The sequence below is a fragment of the Callionymus lyra genome, chromosome 16 (assembly GCF_982586985.1).
Source record: "Callionymus lyra chromosome 16, fCalLyr1.hap1.1, whole genome shotgun sequence".
Taxonomy (NCBI): Eukaryota; Metazoa; Chordata; class Actinopteri; order Syngnathiformes; family Callionymidae; genus Callionymus; species Callionymus lyra.
This window is the reverse complement of record NC_141833.1, coordinates 8260948-8279417: the sequence shown is the minus strand read 5'-3', so window position 1 is coordinate 8279417 and position 18470 is coordinate 8260948. Positions and strand designations below refer to the sequence as shown.

Here is an 18470-nt window from a genome sequence, read left to right as displayed (position 1 = left end):
TGAGTACCTTGTAGCTATTTTTTCTTGTGTTAATGCTACAAATCTATCTGTACTACTTGAACATTTGACAGTGCATTGTTCTCCTTAAAGTGATAGTTTACCCAAAATTCATACATCACTCATTTTCTCTTCAACCTCATGTTGACTTCAGCGTAATCCTTTTTTTTTTGGAATTATTGGTAAAAAATGTTTGTTGATTTTAATGTAGCGAATGTAGCTCAGTTGTTTTTGTCCTTATCTTGGTCCAAAAAGAAACACATAAAAACATCCATATGTCCTTATACCACTCATCTGCAATGTCCATCTTGTATTTACACCTCGACATAAGGAATTGTTTCAGAAAAAAACTTGAGTATGTTTGTTGTTTTTAGCAGACACTGCTAGGCTAGCTGCCTACATTGCGAGCGTTTCCTGTGTAGACAGTAGACTGGTACTTCCTGTCAGTGTAGGATGTTGGCCTAGCAGCTAGCCTAGCAGCTAGCCTAGCAGCGTCTGCTAAAAACAGGCTAAAAATACAGACTTGTTGAAGTTAAATGAAGTTTTTTCTGGAACAATTCCTTATGTCAAGGCTTCAATAAAAGACGGACAGTAGGGAGGTATTTGTATGTTTTTTAGTGTCTTTTTGGACGAAGATGAAGACAAGTGAGCTTCAGTCGCTACATTAAAATGAACAAACATTTTTGTCTATAACTCTATAAGTATCTAATAATAATCTCAACACTTAGTCGACATGAGGGTGAGTAAAAAATAAGAGAAGTTTGAATTGCGTATCCTTTAAATATTAAATTCCATTTTGGGGGTTTTATCTGTACACTCATTCAAATGTATTCAAACAGTTTGAAAATAAAGATACAAAAACATAAAAATCTTAAATGAATTCTAAAAAAAAGCGTTATATGGGGAAGTTATGTCTAACCAGAATATTCCTGTATTAATACCAATGTCAGCATGATTTGTTTTAGCCATTTATTTCACACTGTTGTACGTCTTACAACCTTCAAACAGTCGCCTCGTTTTTGTTACATGTGACGTCACTCATGATAAGGTACAGTTGGCCACGTCAAATCCGGCACAGATCCACTTGTTGCTGAACCCGCTGTAGCCCGCCGCGCTGACCAGGTCACTTCCTGTGTGGACAGATCTTGAATCAGACTCGCTTGTTCCCGACACAAAGAAAATCCCGTTTTGAAAATCTTCCACTCACCGTTCATCACGTTCTGGAGGCCGCAGTAGTTGGTGGAGTTGTCGGCTGGGTCTGTGGAGGCCTCGCAGATGGAATCTCCCTGATCACCAGAGAAACAGAGGTTACGACAGGAAGTTCCTTTACATCGACCCCTTCGCGGGGGTCTGTCCCAGCTACTCTGGGTGTAGGCCGGGGGGAACCCGGGACAGATTTCCTGTCTATGTTAGAGCATATTTAGACAGACAACTGGACTAAATATTGATCGAACTAAACTAGTAAAGCAAAAGCATATTTTATTAAACCACATGCAGGCCCAAGTGCAGCGCCTCTAGTGGAGAAAAAAGTAACTACACTGATGATCATGAAACTTCAGCTTTTACTTTACATATAGCTTTAAAGTGAGATTTATGTATGTGTGGACAAAGTGATTATTTGTCGACCTCAAGATCTTTCGATATGTATATCAGAATATAAAGGTGTGTTAACAAGGTTTATAATAAAAATAAAAAATATAATCTGATCACTTACCATCACTTTACAAACGGTGGTTGTTTGATCGAAGCTGTACTGAAGGTTGTTGACCAGCATGGATTTCGGTGACGTGTGCGAAGCTTTGATCAGGTTCAGTCCGGCCGAGATGAGCTAAGGATGGATTCAAACTCCAGATTCAACAACAGAAAATGTAATACCGGTCGATAACGTTAAAGAAATAGTGAATCTGACCTCGTAGGAGCAGTTCTCTCCGGTGTAACCGCAGCTCTTCCCGATCTGCCAGGCCATGATCTGATTCACCACACCGGCGTAGACCTCGCTACAGGGGATGCCAAACCTCCTGCAATGGTGATTTGCTATGAGAATTCAATTTTCTATAATCAGGGATTTTTTTTTACTCTTGTGACTTACAAACTGTCGCAACAAAATACCAGACATTTCAGCTAACACAAGCTCTGGCATCCGGAAAAGAGGATTTAGTATGCTACTATTATATATAGGATCAGTGTTGATGGCTGTTATTTATGGTGACTGGGATTTTAACTATTTTTGTGTCCTTCCATAAATCCTAATTTACTTGGATGATCCTCATTCAACTGATATTATCATGCAGAATTATCTGAATGATCCTTAAAGGTGCAACATGTAAGATAATTAATCTTGCTCCTCCAGTGTTCAAAAACGGTAACTACAATTTTGTTTAACTCTGGGGACACATGGAAGAGGTTTGTGAAAAACTGTAGTTTTGAGCGCTCTACCGCACAAAGACTGCTTAAAATCAAAACAATTATTACATGAAATAATAATAATAACGTCAAAATATATATGCTGCTTAAACAGAACAGCCTCCTCTGTTCGAATTGTTTTTCTTTCTGAAGTAATTAATCTGATTCATAAAATGCATTAGCATATTTTAAGTTGTCATTACAAGCAGCGCAACTGTGTCATTTATTTGGGCTCATGACTGTGTGGTCGTAAATTTCAGATTAAGTCATTTCATGCCTGTCATGAAAACCTGCTTTTGTCTTCTTGTAAAGTGATTTCAGTTCATTATTTTGTCAACAAACACAAACAACATTAATATATTTGGTAAAATATTTTGAGATCTACAGCTTATATAAATACTGTTGTTTTTTCACCGTTAATGAAGGCCAGGGGTGTCCAAATTTTCTGGGAGAAGGCCACATTCGAAAATGAGAGGGTTTCGAAAAGGGACAAAGGTTTGTTTTCGCAATTAAACCCTTACAATTCTACATAATGGAGACTACGGACCACAGGAATTATGATAAAGGCCACACTTTGACCGTGCTTTGTAGAGCTGATGCTTTTGATTTTTCTAATAATGACAATATTAGACAAATCAAGATAAAGTGGTGGTGGTTCTAGGTTCTTTAGAGTCTAAACAGCCAACCCCGATTTGTGTTTTTTGTCAATTTAAAAGACTAAAAAAGCGTTGAATCACGTAGATAAATAATATAGGACTTTTGTAGTACTAGGGAAAATCATATAAATGGGATTAGCTGCTTGGCAGAGGTGGACGCCTTAGAAAAGATACTTTAGTTAAATGTTATCAAACCAATGTCTTCTCCATAGTTAAACGGTGATAAATCTAAAAAGCTATTTATAAAATTGACAAAACAAACTTTGTTTTATCATATTTTTGGGAAAGAAAATATCACCAAATTATTGTCTTTAAATACTGTACATACATAAGCATCTTCTGCATTACGTTGAAGCCCAAACGACACGGTTAAATATCGAAGAGATAAATTGAAAAAAGAGATATCAAAAAGGGTTTAAAAGTAATTTAAATTAAGTTTAAGATCAAGACTTACATGAGATTTAAAAATGAATTCTGGTGTGAAAACTAAACTCTAAAATCAAGTAAAAATCATTCTTAATTATCCTTGAAAACATCTTAATGAAAAGCAGCTACTTTACCATATGACCTTGCACTGTGCCGTGGGGACTCCCAGAGAGATGGCGAGCGTGGAGCACAGGACCACGGCCGAAACCAGGAGCAGAACTTTCTGGTTCATGATGTCTTCTCGCTGGCTTCTTCTCTGCTGACCTCCTTCCAACTCTTATACTCTGGCTGAGGCTCAGCAGTGCTTATGAGACGTGGAGCAGAACATTGATTATTTAGGGGGGCGAGGAGGCGGGGGATCCTCGGTCCTCATGGATTTAGAATTACAGAAAAACAATGAAGCGTTGAAATCAATTACTGAGGACTTGTGAAGTTGCGTGTAGAAAACAGTGATGCCTGTATTTGCATGACAATAAGATGCTCGTTTGAAAGGTGTCTGTCTGTGAGGGTTAAGGTGGCTTAAAAAAATTAAGTGTGGACTCATCATGTGTTTCTCTGACACGGGTCATTCTTTACGAGTCACAGGTTGTGGAGTCAACAGTGAGCATCTGGTGATTTCCGACCCTTGGTGTGAGTCACCCACCCTACCTGTTTTTTATTTTGAAAAACGTCCCAGTATGTATATCTTTAATGTACATTTTCCTTAATACTTGTCAATTATTGTTTATTACTTAGAACATAATCTTGATTTACTTCATTTATTTGTATTTCGTCAAGACCACGAAGAGTTTTTGGCCTTCTGACTGAAAAAAATCTGCTTGGTTTTCATGTTGAAAAAACAAAAAATCAGAGGCATCATTGCGAGACGCCAGAAATAAGAGCCACATACGGACTTTAGACTTTCTTTTATTGTCATTGCACAGAAACCACAGCAGTGAAACTGGCAACGAAATCTCGTTGTTAACTGGCCGGGTTCGACAGTAAATATGGCGTAGAATCAAAGGTAGAAATAAAGTCACCAGGAATCAGAGGTTCCAGTAAAGATGCCAAGAATAAGAGGCACATGCAGAGGTCCTAGTAAAGATGCCAGGAATCCAAGGTGCCAGTAAAGATAACAGAAATTATATGTGCCAGTAATTACGCAATGAATCATAGGTGCCAGTAAAGATACCAGGAATAAGAGGCACATACAAAGGTCGTAGTTCAGATGCCAGGAATCAGAGGTGCCAGTGAAGGTACAAGGAATCAGAGGTGCCAGTGAAGGTACAAGGAATCAGAGGTGCCAGTGAAGGTACCAGGAATCAGAGGTCCCAGTGAAGGTACCAGGAATCAGAGGTGCCAGTGAAGGTACAAGGAATCAGAGGTGCCAGTGAAGGTACCAGGAATCAGAGGTGCCAGTGAAGATACCAGGAATCAGAGGTGCCAGTGAAGATACCAGGAATCAGAGGTGCCAGTGAAGGTACCAGGAATCAGAGGTGCCAGTGAAGGTACCAGGAATCAGAGGTGCCATTAAAGATACCAGGAATCAGAGGTGCCAGTGAAGATACCAGGAATCAGAGGTGCCAGTGAAGATACCAGGAATCAGAGGTGCCAGTGAAGGCACAAGGAATCAGAGGTGCCAGTGAAGGTACCAGGAATCAGAGGTGCCAGTGAAGGTACCAGGAATCAGAGGTGCCAGTGAAGGTACCAGGAATCAGAGGTGCCATTAAAGATACCAGGAATCAGAGGTGCCAGTGAAGATACCAGGAATCAGAGGTGCCAGTGAAGATACTAGGAATCAGAGGTGCCAGTGAAGATACCAGGAATCAGAGGTGCCAGTGAAGATACCAGGAATCAGAGGTGCCAGTGAAGATACCAGGAATCAGAGGTGCCAGTGAAGGTACAAGGAATCAGAGGTGCCAGTGAAGGTACCAGGAATCAGAGGTCCCAGTGAAGGTACCAGGAATCAGAGGTGCCAGTGAAGGTACCAGGAATCAGAGGTGCCAGTGAAGGTACCAGGAATCAGAGGTGCCATTAAAGATACCAGGAATCAGAGGTGCCAGTGAAGATACCAGGAATCAGAGGTGCCAGTGAAGGTACCAGGAATCAGAGGTGCCATTGAAGATACCAGGAATCAGAGGTGCCAGTGAAGATACCAGAAATCAGAGGTGTCAGTGAAGATACCAGGAATCAGAGGTGCCAGTGAAGGTACCAGGAATCAGAGGTGCCAGTGAAGGTACCAGGAATCAGAGGTGCCAGTGAAGGTACCAGGAATCAGAGGTGCCAGTGAAGGTACCAGGAATCAGAGGTATCAGTGAAGATACCAGGAATCAGAGGTGCCAGTGAAGATACTAGGAATCAGAGGTGCCAGTGAAGGTACCAGGAATCAGAGATGCCAGTGAAGATACCAGGAATCAGAGGTGCCAGTGAAGGTACCAGGAATCAGAGGTGCCAGTGAAGATACCAGGAATCAGAGGTATCAGTGAAGATACCAGGAATCAGAGGTGCCAGTGAAGATACTAGGAATCAGAGGTGCCAGTGAAGGTACCAGGAATCAGAGATGCCAGTGAAGGTACCAGGAATCAGAGGTGCCAGTGAAGGTACCAGGAATCAGAGGTATCAGTGAAGATACCAGGAATCAGAGGTGCCAGTGAAGATACTAGGAATCAGAGGTGCCAGTGAAGATACCAGGAATCAGAGGTGCCAGTGAAGATACCAGGAATCAGAGGTGCCAGTGAAGGTACCAGGAATCAGAGGTGCCAGTGAAGATACCAGGAATCAGAGGTGCCAGTGAAGATACCAGGAATCAGAGGTGCCAGTGAAGATACCAGAAATCAGAGGTATCAGTGAAGATACCAGGAATCAGAGGTGCCAGTGAAGGTACCAGGAATCAGAGGTGCCAGTGAAGATACCAGGAATCAGAGGTGCCAGTGAAGATACCAGGAATCAGAGGTGCCAGTGAAGATACCAGGAATCAGAGGTGCCAGTGAAGGTACCAGGAATCAGAGGTGCCAGTGAAGGTACCAGGAATCAGAGGAATCAGTGAAGATACCAGGAATCAGAGGTGCCAGTGAAGATACCTGGAATCAGAGGTGCCAGTGAAGATACCAGGAATCAGAGGTGCCAGTGAAGGTACCAGGAATCAGAGGTGCCAGTGAAGATACCAGGAATCAGAGGTGCCAGTGAAGGTACCAGGAATCAGAGGTGCCAGTGAAGATACCAGGAATCAGAGGTGCCAGTGAAGATACCAGGAATCAGAGGTGCCAGTGAAGATACCAGAAATCAGAGGTATCAGTGAAGATACCAGGAATCAGAGGTGCCAGTGAAGGTACCAGGAATCAGAGGTGCCAGTGAAGATACCAGGAATCAGAGGTATCAGTGAAGGTACCAGGAATTAGAGGTGCCATTAAAGATACCAGGAATAAGAGGCACATACAGAAGTCCTAGTAAAGATGACAGGAATCCGAGGTTCCTGTAATTATGCCATGAATCATAGGTGCCAGTAAAAATACCAGGAATCAGAGGTACTACTAAAGATGCCTGAGGTCAGCGGCATCTTAGAGGAGCCAGTAAAGATGCAGGGAATCCGAGGTGCCAGTAAAGATGAGAGGAATCAGGTGTGCGAGTGAAGATGCCAAGTATCAAAGGTACTGGTTACCAGGAATCAAAGGAACCAATACGGATACCAGGGTTTAGGAGTGCCAGAAAAGATGCCAAGAATGAGATGTGCCAGTGAAGATACCAGGAGTAATAGGCACATACAGAGGTCCTAGTAAAGATGCCAGGAACCTGAGATGCCAGTAACTATACCAGGAATTAGAGGCACATACAGAGGTGGTAATAAAAATACCAGGAATCAGAGGTACTGCTAAAGATGCCCGAGATCAGCGGCATCTTTAGAGGAGCCAGTAAAGATGCCAAGAATAAGAGGTGCCAGTAAAGATGCCAAGAAGCAGAGATGCCGGTAAAGACACAGGGTATCGAGTTGCAAGTACAAATGTCTGAAAATGAGAGGTAAAATCCAGTAAATATGGTAGGAATCAGGGGTGTAAGAAATGATGCCAGGAACACACTGCACATCGGGAGGTGCCAGTAAATTAAATGCGTGCTCGCTAAAATAGCTCAGAATAGTCGCTTAAAATTAATACTAAGAAGAATAAAACAAACGTGTGTCTCACAAGAATTTATTCAGAAAAGGCAACTTTACATTTAACAAAATAATTACAATGTTTAAGGATTTAAGGAATAGTGTGGATACATATTATTTAAAAAAAAAAAAAAACTTTTTGACTTGTTGTTCATCAAATGTATGTGTATATATGTATATGTTAGAGAATATTTCCAGAAGAATAAAAAAACGCATAGAAACTGATGAAAGGCTTCAGACTCTGGTGATGTTCCGGACCGACAGGTTGAAAGAGGCGTCCGGCTGAAGCTCCTGAATGAGCTCATGCAGCTGAAACAAAAGAAATCATTTCACTGCTGAATCATGAGGAGATCGTGATCTAATATTTGGAGGAAAATGTACCGTTTTTAAAATGGCAGCAACTGACGTTTCAGTGAGCTCGCCGTACGACTGAACCAGTAACTTAAGAAGAGCCACATCTGAGGAGAAAGCCTGTTTAACTGTGGGAAATCCAGCAACTTTCCCCCGACTTAAAGACTCAGGAACCTGCTCACCGCTCTCTTGTAACTGTGTCACGTCAGACGCCGTCCACTGCGTTGGTGTGCTGGGAGTCGCTGTTGGAAATTAAGAAAAAAAAAAACTGGAAATTAAGAAAAAAAAAAACGTTTCAGGAAAAAAATTAAAAAAGATGTTTTCAAAACAACTTTTCTCACCCGTCTGTGCGGCACATGTGACCAAACAGGTAGCGAACAGGAACAGCTTCATGGTAAATCAGCAGGTGACAAAGTCTGAGTTTTTCTCTTTCAAATCTCTGTTGAAACACGAGAGCAGCCACGCCTCAGGAGGTAAAGGTGCTCACGTAGCAGAACTGTAAGGGATCTGTTGTGGGTGTTACTATAAAGATGAATTGTTGTTGAGATGATATTGAAGGAAACGCTACTTCATTTAATTTGTTTATTCAAACATGTAGGAAACGCAAAAAACAGAGTCATGTCTTTTTTTAAAAGCAGGGAAAAATATTGCACTTTAACTTTTAAAACTTTTATTGTCATCCCGGATGTTCAAAAAGATCATAAAGCTTGTATCTATAAATGTATGACACGGATGACTTCATTGAGGAAACCAGGAAGTGCCAAAAGCATTAAGAATCAATTAAAACAAATTTTAATTTAAGGTTCATATCATATCAGGGAGATCAGGGCTTCTTGAACTTGCTGCTCATGCTGCTCATGCTGCTGGTGGTGGTGAGAGAAGATCCGACGACCGAGAGACTGGTCTTGGAACCTCGATGACTGGCCGGGCCAGAAGAGGGAACAGGAAGCGGCACATTAGCCTATAAGGAGAGGAAAACACATGGAAATCAGGTTCAATCTAGTTTAAGATAACTCAGGTTATTTAAGATAGTTTAAAATAATTTGTTCATCAAGCTTATTCAGTCTTCTTTAAGCTCATTTATGTTAGTTCAAGATATTTTAAGATAATTCAATTTGGTTCACGCACGCTAATTCATGCTAGTAGTCCAAGCTAATTCAATCTAGTTTGAGCTAATTCATGCTAGTAGTCTGAGCTAATTCAATCTAGTTTGAGCTAATTCATGCTAGTAGTTCAAGCTAATTCAATCTAGTTTAAGCTAATTCATGCTAGTAGTTCAAGCTAATTCAATCTAGTTTAAGCTGATTCTCATCATGCCAGTTCACGCTAATTAAAGCCAGTTCAGTTCAAGCTAATTCACGCTAGTTCAAGCTAATTCACTTTAGTTCAGTTCACGCTAATTCAGGCTAGTTCAGCCTATTTCAAGTTAGCTCAGGCTAGTTCAAGCTGGTTCAGTTCAGGCTAGTTAAAGCTAGTTCAGTTCAAGCTAATCCTAGCTAGTTCAGGCTAGTTCAAGCTAGCTCAGGCTAATTTAAGCTAATTCAGTTCAGGCTAGTTAAAGCTAGTTCAGGCTAGATCACACTAGTTCAGTATATGCTAGTTTAAGCCAGTTCAGTTAACACTAGTTCCGGCTAGATCAAGCGATAGTAGTTTAGGCTAGTTTAAGCTAGTTCAGGCTAGTTTTGTTCAGGCTAGTTAAAGCTTGTTCGGGCTATATCAAGCTAGTTTAGGCTAGTTTTTTAAGATAGGTCAAACTATTCCAGGCTAGGTCAAGCTGGTTTAGGCTAGTTTGAACTAATCCAAGCTAGTTTGGGATAGTTTAAGCTACTCCAAACTAGTTCAGGCTAGTTCGAGCTAGTTTAAGATACTTTAAGCTAGTTCATTCTAGTAAAAAGTAGGCTAGTGTTAAACTTCCTGATTCTCACCTGCAGGAAAGACTTCTCCAGCACCGCCCTCAGCTCAGGATTCTCCTCCATCACATCACACAGCATCTTGTCCACACTCTTGTGGAACTCCTTCAGTTGCTTCAGCTTGATGTCCTTCTCCTCCAGCGTCTCCTCTTTGGTGTTTTGAGCCGAGCGGATCTCCTTGGTGAGTTTAGCGCACTGAAGGCAGACATTTTTCAAATATTAACTTTGCTCAGATGTTCAAATTTTTCGACGCGTCAAACCTGTTTTCTCGCTCGCTCAATCTTTTCCTGCTGTAAGGTGATTTCTTTCTTCACTTTTCCAAGTAGAAGCTGCTTTTCCTCCATCTTTCTTTTCTCCTCCCGCTCCTCTTCATCCAGACTCTCTATGGTGCAATTTATTTCCTGGAGAAAAACCACAAGATATTATTTTCAAAGTGTTTTATAACTCACACGATACACTGCGTAATAGAAAAAAAATACATTCAGTTTGAAATATTAAATGTTTTCCTGTCATAAAAAATGTAATATTGAGATTTTAAACAGTTTTATCTAACTATTTTTAAGGATTCTTATTTGAAAAATATACAGGGTGGTACGATTGAGATTCAAAAACTATATTCAGTAGCTACCTAGAATAAAAAACAATAAATCATATTAAATTAAGTTGGGACTTGCATGCTCGAGACCTTGGCTCCTGTAAGGGTTTGAGTAATGCCATCACCTTGCTACTCACTTTAAGCAACATTGTTTTTGTAATAAACGGAACATGCAAGCGTTACGAGGTGCTAAGTAAAAGTATATAAGTAAAATATATTATTTCCATTCACTGAATATGTTTTCAGTATAAAGTACATCTACATATATAATGATCAAGTTTATGGTTAAAAAAAAAGAGATATTTTTGTAAGAAAGTTTAGGAATTATATTAACAATATATTGAGACATTTCAATTCAAGGTTGAGATGATTTAAAACAAAAAAAATTGGATATGAACCGGCAAAAAAAGGTTACAGTTACATAACCCATCTAATCATAATTTAAAGCATTTTTAAAACAAGTGTTTTTTTATCTTAGTGTCAGAGTAACAAACCTCTATATGTTGCTGGAGCTCTTGGACTTGTTTTTTGCTCTTTGCTGATTGTTGTTTTGCCACCTTCAGCTGCTCCTCCAACTTGACCTTTTCTTGGTGGTCTTTACCTGAACAAAATAAACGTTTTTTAACTTGATACAAATCATTTTTTTGTTTCAACCTACTGCTCTCATTGGCTTTGTTGAGGGTCTTCCGATACTCTGAGTTGCTGCTGTCGAACAACAGATTTGTGTTCTCCAGAGCTCGGTTCTCTAGCTCCATCTTTTGAATTTTGGAATCCAGAGTGTCTCCTTTAATCTTCAGATCGCATTTATCCTGAGCCGCCTGGAGAAACAGTCGTTCAAATCAAGAGTTGCGACGAGATGTGAAATGTTCCCACCTTTGTGATGAAGTAGGCTTGTCCCTTCTCTTCCTCGCCCTCTCCCGGCCCCATCTTCAGGGTCACCAGCTCATAGCGATTCTTCAACAACTCAATCTTGGCCATTTTTTCATTCAGTTCCACGCTGCGACAGAATTCACGGTTGAGAAAGAGTCTCGAGATGCGATCGCCTTTCGACCCGTCGTCTTTACCTGACCTTTCGTCTGTCCTTCTCGCACATCTTCAGCTGCTGCGTGAGAGTCTCTCTGTGCATCCGGATTTCATCGATTCTCTCCTTCATGGCTTTCTGCAGGTTGAGCTTCCTCTTCTCCAAAGACAACACATTGTCTGCCTTGTTGTGCAGCAGATCTCTCATGTGCTTGACCTTCATCTTCAGGATGTTGTGCTCCACCATGTTATCCTGTACGGAAGAGTCCCAGAGTAGAACGACATTTCTTTTTAAACATAAAACTCACTCCTATCTTTAAACAAAAATGTATACATTGCATATTTAATTTTCCCATACAAACCCAACGACCAGTTCATAAACATCTTTAAACATCTAAATTGAAGTTTTCCACTGCAGATCATCAGGACTATTTACCTGCTTCTTGAGTCGTAGTTTCTTCAGCTGCTTTTCTGTGATGGTTTGCTGCACCGACATCACCGCCAGCTTCTCAGCCAACTCCTTCTTCTGAACCTCCGACTTCTCCATCTCTTTCTTGAAAAAGCGAATGCTATCCTGGAGGTGAAAAATGAATTCATATTTTCAGTACCAACTACAGCATTGTAAGTACAGCTTTGAAAATATCATATACATTTCTCCAAGTTTCTAATCAATTTCTGTATGTTTAAGGACTGTGGGAGGAAACCGGAGTGCCTGGAGTAAACCCACTAAACACAGGGAGAACATCCACAGAGAAAGGTCAAAGGTTGCCTCCCTTCCCGACCTGGAAATGAACCGACAACCTTCTTGCCGTGAGGCGATCATGGCTAACCTTGCACCCAGGTGGCACAGTGGCACACAACCTTATTTTTTTACAAAACAAGATTTTAAAAGTTTATTAAAAAAATATCCTGCGACTGTCTTTATAATAATTCAAGCTTTTTCACGCCAATTCAAAACAGTTCCAGCTGATTCAACTAGTTCAAGGAATCCAAGCTATTTCACGCCAATTCAAAACAGTTCAAGCTGATTCAACTAGTTCAAGGAATCCAAGCTATTTCACGCCAATTCAAAACAGTTCAAGCTGATTCAACTAGTTCAAGGAATCCAAGCTATTTCACGCTAGTTCAAAACAGTTCAAGATAGGTCAAGCAAGTTCGAGGAATTCAAGCCAGTTTGTGGTAATTCAAGCTTTTTCAAACTAATTCAGTTAGTTAAAGCTTATCCAAGCTAATGCAAGATGATTCTAGCTAGTTCACGCTCCTTCAAACTAGTTCAACATAGTTATAGCAAAATCAAGCTAGTTCACGCTCCTTCAAACTAGTTCAACGTAGTTATAGCTAAATCAAGCTAGTTCACGCTCCTTCAAACTAGTTCAACATAGTTATAGCTAAATCAAGCTAGTTCACGCTCCTTCAAACTAGTTCAACGTAGTTATAGCTAAATCAAGCTAGTTCACGCTCCTTCAAACTAGTTCAACGTAGTTATAGCTAAATCAAGCTAGTTCACGCTCCTTCAAACTAGTTCAACGTAGTTATAGCTAAATTAAGCTAGTTCACGCTCCTTCAAACTAGTTCAACATAGTTATAGCTAAATCAAGCTAGTTCCCGCTCCTTCAAACTAGTTCAACGTAGTTATAGCTAAATCAAGCTAGTTCACGCTCCTTCAAACTAGTTCAACGTAGTTATAGCTAAATCAAGCTAGTTCACGCTCCTTCAAACTAGTTCAACGTAGTTATAGCTAAATCAAGCTAGTTCACGCTCCTTCAAACTAGTTCAACATAGTTATAGCTAAATCAAGCTAGTTCACGCTCCTTCAAACTAGTTCAACATAGTTATAGCTAAATCAAGCTAGTTCCCGCTCCTTCAAACTAGTTCAACGTAGTTATAGCTAAATCAAGCTAGTTCACGCTCCTTCAAACTAGTTCAACGTAGTTATAGCTAAATCAAGCTAGTTCACGCTCCTTCAAACTAGTTCAACGTAGTTATAGTTAAATCAAGCTAGTTCACGCTCCTTCAAACTAGTTCAACGTAGTTATAGCTAAATTAAGCTAGTTCACGCTCCTTCAAACTAGTTCAACATAGTTATAGCTAAATCAAGCTAGTTCCCGCTCCTTCAAACTAGTTCAACGTAGTTATAGCAAAATCAAGCTAGTTCCCGCTCCTTCAAACTAGTTCAACGTAGTTATAGCAAAATCAAGCTAGTTCAAGCTAATTCAGAATCAGAAACTTTTATTGTCAGTGTTGTACATTTTTTTTGGTGGCAGTAATTCACGCTAGTTATTGACATTTAATGCTAATTAAGGCGTTAAAACTCCCTGATTATTACTTGCACAAAGAATATCTCCACTACAGAGAGAGAGAGAGAGATTTTCGGTAGGTCCTTAAAAATAATGTAAACATTAAGACAAAAATCAGCTGTTCTTACGAGCCTTTACATCAAAATAAAAATGGAAACGTCTAGAAAACATAGAGGAAGTCAGACAATATGAGGCCAAGCTTGGGGGGCGTGGCTTCAAGGGAGAGTCCGAAGAAAAGGTTTCGAAATATTAATTTAAAAATATAGCTAGCTCCAGCTTTTATCCAATATCTCTTGAGAATATATACTTGTTTAAAGGGAATAAGATGGATTCCTGTGTCATATGTTGATAGCAAACGTTTACTAATCCATAACCTAATAAGAGGAACAGTTAAAAGAGAAAGTTAGGAACCAAAGGTGTAATATTTTCCATGATAGGGTGAGGCATTGAAACGTCTGTCTATGTTTAATGAGGAGGAGGCAAAATCAAATTGTACCCATTCCATAGTTCGACAATGAGCAACATTCAAGCTTCAAGTGAGCAGTCGGTCCTACTTTGATCCGTCTCTTATCAACTCTTACCTCAGATTCCTTCACCGTCTTGCTGAGAACGACGGACGATTTCCTCTTCTCCTCTAACACCTGCTCCAGTTCGGCGATCTTCTGCTCGAACACGTTTTTCTCATCCGAGTCAACGTCGCCCTGCAGACGACCCAGTTTTCTCTCCAGACAGGCAATCTGGGTGTCCTGGTCAAACAAGAGCACAGACGCCAGTTAGAGAGAGTGTGTCACGAAGACGTCGTCTTCTCCTCTGCTCATCCGACCTGTTCACTCATGATCATCTGCTGCCGGATCAACTCCTTCTCCATTTTCTTCAGCTGAGCAGTCAGACTGTGGACGGTGAATTTGCTCTTGGAGATGTGTGCGAGCGAGTCCTTCTCTTTTCTCTTCAGGCTGTTGACTTGTTCCTTCAGACGCACCAGCTCCTTCCTCTGGCTGTGCAGCTGCAGGTCTAACGCCTGGAGGAAGTTGCATCAAATGGATAAGATGAGGGATATCAAGAAAAAGACACGTGAAAAAACGGATGTATTACGTTTAAATAATGGGGAAGTAATGGAGAAATTAACTTCAAATAGACTCATGAATATGTTATGAATCCATATTATTTGCTTACCTTGATATTCTCTTCTTCATTTTTCAGGAATTGTTCCAGCTGTGCAGCTCTCTCCTCCTCGCTGAGAGCGGAATCCATCACGTCTTTCAGCTTCTGCTCAAGCGAGGCGTTGAATAGTTTGGCCTGGTCCAGTCTAAAGGAGCAAAACCACGGTTCAAAACATTCTTATTTGTTCAGAAAATAATGAATACACTGTATGATGGCTAAGTTTACTTCTTGTTGTTGTCCCTAATATCGGATTTCATTTTGGATATTCTCGCCATCGTAGCATCCACGTCTGAGGTGACTCTGTCCAACGCACTTTTTTGACTGTTCACCTGTGGGAAGAGAAAGTTCGCAAACAAGAAGAGAAGTTGAGAGAGTGGACATCTCTGGTAAGCTGCTTTTTTCATACGAAGGTATTTCGTTTCTGTTGTTCAATCAAGAAGAGGTTGCTTCAATTAAAAAACCTTTTTTTTACTTTATCTTGACATTTAAAGTATATATTTTATTGAATATTGTTTCTGATTGTTTAAGTGCTTTGTTACCCTGGTCTGGAAAAGCGCTCTATAAATACAAATTACTTACTTACTTATATATTTGATTTTAGAAATTAGGTTTAATTTAACACAAAGCTTAAATCAAGAAAATATTATCTTTAAAAGAATAATAAAAATTGAACACTATTGTATATGAAACAGTTTTGTTGATTGAAGTTATAATTTTTGTTTGGGCCATATCATGGGAAGGAAATGTATTTATTACATTTTTGAATAAAGTGAGAAAAGTTATGGTGTCTTTTTTTTAACTGAAGGGCAAGTAGTTTTAAAGTCCTTTAATACTGAAGAGAAACATATTTTAGATCTTTTTTCATTTGATTTTGTTTTTAATGAAGCAACTTCTTTTATTTACAGGAATAATAAAGAAAAAACTACAATTTATACCTGTTTTTTTCACAGAAAATGATTACCGTTTTTATATGATATGCTTCTCAGTGTTATAGCATTTCATATCATTGATAGCAATGTGCTCATCGGTCAACAGCAGCATTCAGGACATAACCGAATAGCAAAATCCATCAGGCATTAGTTTAGGTGAGGGTTCAAGTCCTACCTCGTCCTGTAGTCGGGTGTGATCGTTCTCCAGATCTTTCAAGTCCCGTCTCAGTTTCTCAGCGTGTTGTTTGCCGATCACTATCTTCCTGTCCAGGTCCTTGTTGGTTTGCTTCAGCGTGTCCAGGAACTCCTTCTTCTCGTTTATGACGGCGCTTTTTTCCCTAATCTTTTGATTGTCTTGTGCAAGTTTCTGAAAGACCAAACAAACATGTCAGGGCCACCACAGGATGTCTGGAATACATTCAAAGAAAATATGACCATGGAACTCTAGAAGCGACTCAGTTCGTGCTCCTCCATGTTGAAAATGTTTTTTTCTAAATTGTACATTTACAACACTTACCCTTTATTTACGTGTAATCAATAATAAAAAAAAAACATTATGATTATTCCGTAACTCAAGATAATGGGAGTAAATACTAGGTTTAAGGTGGGGTAGATGTTCATGAAAACTTTGAGAGAAAGCTGTATAATGAAACCATGCCATGTCCGGGACATGGTATTCCACGGCCCTCCTTTTGTTGTCAAAGTTTTTATGAGTGCAGGCAGAGCAAGGGGACCCCATTTTTTTTAACGTCAGACTGTTAAATCACATCAGCTGTTATCATTTATTTCATTTTGATTACATGGATTAGATAACAGATAGATATAGAAAAACGTGTTCCAGGGGAAAATGATATATCTTCTCATCATGAGCATTATATGAGGTGAATTTCTATTTAAAAAAATGTTTTCTTGAGCTTCAGTGAAGACAAACATACCAGCGAGCTCTGCTGCATCTCGTCGTCCCGCTGCTTCAGCTGTTTGATGGTGTTTTCCCACTGCTGGATGATTTGCTGTGTTTCCAAATGCTCCTGCTGCAGACTTTCTGTGGTCTTGTCCAGGGTTAGCTAAAGGAGAAGGGGTATGAATAGATAAACGTATCCGCAAATGAGTTCAGTTCATTCAGCCGGTGTTCGTTTACCTGAGTGGACATACAGTCCGTCTTCTCCTTGTCCAGAGCTCTACGCTTTTCAGTGGCCTCGGCAGTGGCCTTTTCTATAGCTAGAGTGAGGGACTGGAGAGGAAAAGCAGCGGTTATTTCATAATAATACTGAATATTTAAAAAAAAGACTGAGGTCAACACTTTACCTTGACCCTGCTCTCATCTTCCTTGGCGTACTTTGCTATGGCCATCATGTCCTCATGCTTCTGAGACTCATCCTGCAAAAAGGAATGCAGGGTCTGCGTGTCCCAGTCCATTTGCATCCTGAAGTCCTCCAGCTTCTGCTCGGCATTGAAGATTTGGTTCTCCAACGTGTTCTTGCTTTCTGCAAGAGTTTTGAGCTCGTTTTCCATCTTGGAATTCTCCTGAGCCAGGCGTCCCAACTCCCTCTGGGCGAGGTTTGTCAGGTGTTTCTCCGTCTCCACGTCTCTCTCCTTCGCTTTACATAGAGCCTGAACATATATATTCAAGATGTGAAAAAAAAAAAAAAAAAAAATTCAGTAAATCAAGAGGAAGAAGAAAAATAAATCCACCTGAGTGTTTTCCAGCTCTTGTCTTAAATTCCTGATAAATTCAATCATAAGCTTCTTCTGGTCTTTATTCCGCTCACGTTTGTTTTGCAAGTGTAACAACTGCTTCTGTTTTATTTCAATCTGTCGGAGAAATAGAAAAAGATCAAGACAAAAATTTCAGAACTTTTTCTATTTTATTATTAGAAAGGGGGGGCACTTTCCAAAAATGAAAATGTATTTCCATAGCTAGTGTGGAGTTCCAAAAACAAATGCACTTTCCAATATTTTCGGGTCTGTCTCACCTGGTCGATCAGAGCTCGGTTCTCCGCGTTGGGCTCAGGTATGGCGAACCGTGTGTCCCAGCCGACGTCCGTCAACACCGTCGACAGGATGGACGACATGTTCTTGCTTTGCAGTTTGACCTGTAAAGATAAAATAAATGAGATCTGTATCACTTTTTGTGCTAGTTTTTGAGATGCATTTGTTGTCCGTCTCCCGTAGCAACAAGCGGAAGTAGTAAACTCCGGTGGTCACGTGATACTGACAACGCGATAAACATATTTTAATATACAATACAATACACTTGTAGATGATGTCATGCATTTTTCTATTGATCACTAATTAAAATAAAAAAAACGTAATATTTGCTATATTACTCAGTTTAACTGAATAATGTGGAATCCTTTTTTAAAAGTCTTCACACTTTCTCACCCTATATATATTAAGTTATGACTACTATTTCAACCGATGAGAAATGAAAATATATATTTGTTTAGACTTGCCATTTTGAAATTATTTTGCACGGTGCGTTGGTGTTACTTCACTTTTCCAGCTGACAGAGACCAGTGTTTCTGTCTGACAGTAACATCCTCCTCCGACTTTTTTCAAACTAACACATTGGCTTTGGTTGCATTTATACTCTTGCATT

General features: G+C 40.0%; 2 protein-coding genes across 3 annotated transcripts; both read right to left on the bottom strand.

The window, feature by feature from the left end:
• Positions 1-7732: 7732 nt before the first annotated feature.
• On the bottom strand, positions 7733-8385 carry LOC148063479 (uncharacterized). Of its 2 annotated transcripts, XM_087811768.1 has the most exons (4): positions 8301-8385; positions 8142-8201; positions 7990-8066; positions 7733-7917 (listed from the first exon to the last, which is right to left on the bottom strand). In XM_087811768.1, exons 1-4 carry the CDS (start codon positions 8350-8352, stop codon positions 7843-7845), a joined length of 264 nt encoding a protein of 87 aa, XP_087667894.1. In that variant the 5' UTR covers positions 8353-8385; the 3' UTR covers positions 7733-7842. The 2 variants fall into 2 exon arrangements, with proteins under 2 accessions (XP_087667894.1, XP_087667893.1); XM_087811767.1 differs by having other exon boundaries at positions 7990-8201.
• Positions 8386-8574: 189 nt separating this feature from the next.
• Positions 8575-18396, bottom strand: ccdc39 (coiled-coil domain 39 molecular ruler complex subunit). Its single transcript, XM_087811854.1, has 19 exons — positions 18325-18396; positions 17845-17964; positions 17564-17683; positions 17177-17482; positions 17010-17102; positions 16807-16935; positions 16047-16238; positions 15168-15271; positions 14955-15087; positions 14605-14799; positions 14363-14527; positions 11921-12058; positions 11529-11737; positions 11338-11461; positions 11123-11282; positions 10959-11065; positions 10130-10270; positions 9885-10064; positions 8575-8920 (listed from the first exon to the last, which is right to left on the bottom strand). The coding sequence occupies exons 1-19, from the start codon at positions 18325-18327 to the stop codon at positions 8783-8785; spliced, it is 2757 nt and encodes a 918-aa protein (XP_087667980.1). The 5' UTR covers positions 18328-18396; the 3' UTR covers positions 8575-8782.
• Positions 18397-18470: the final 74 nt, after the last annotated feature.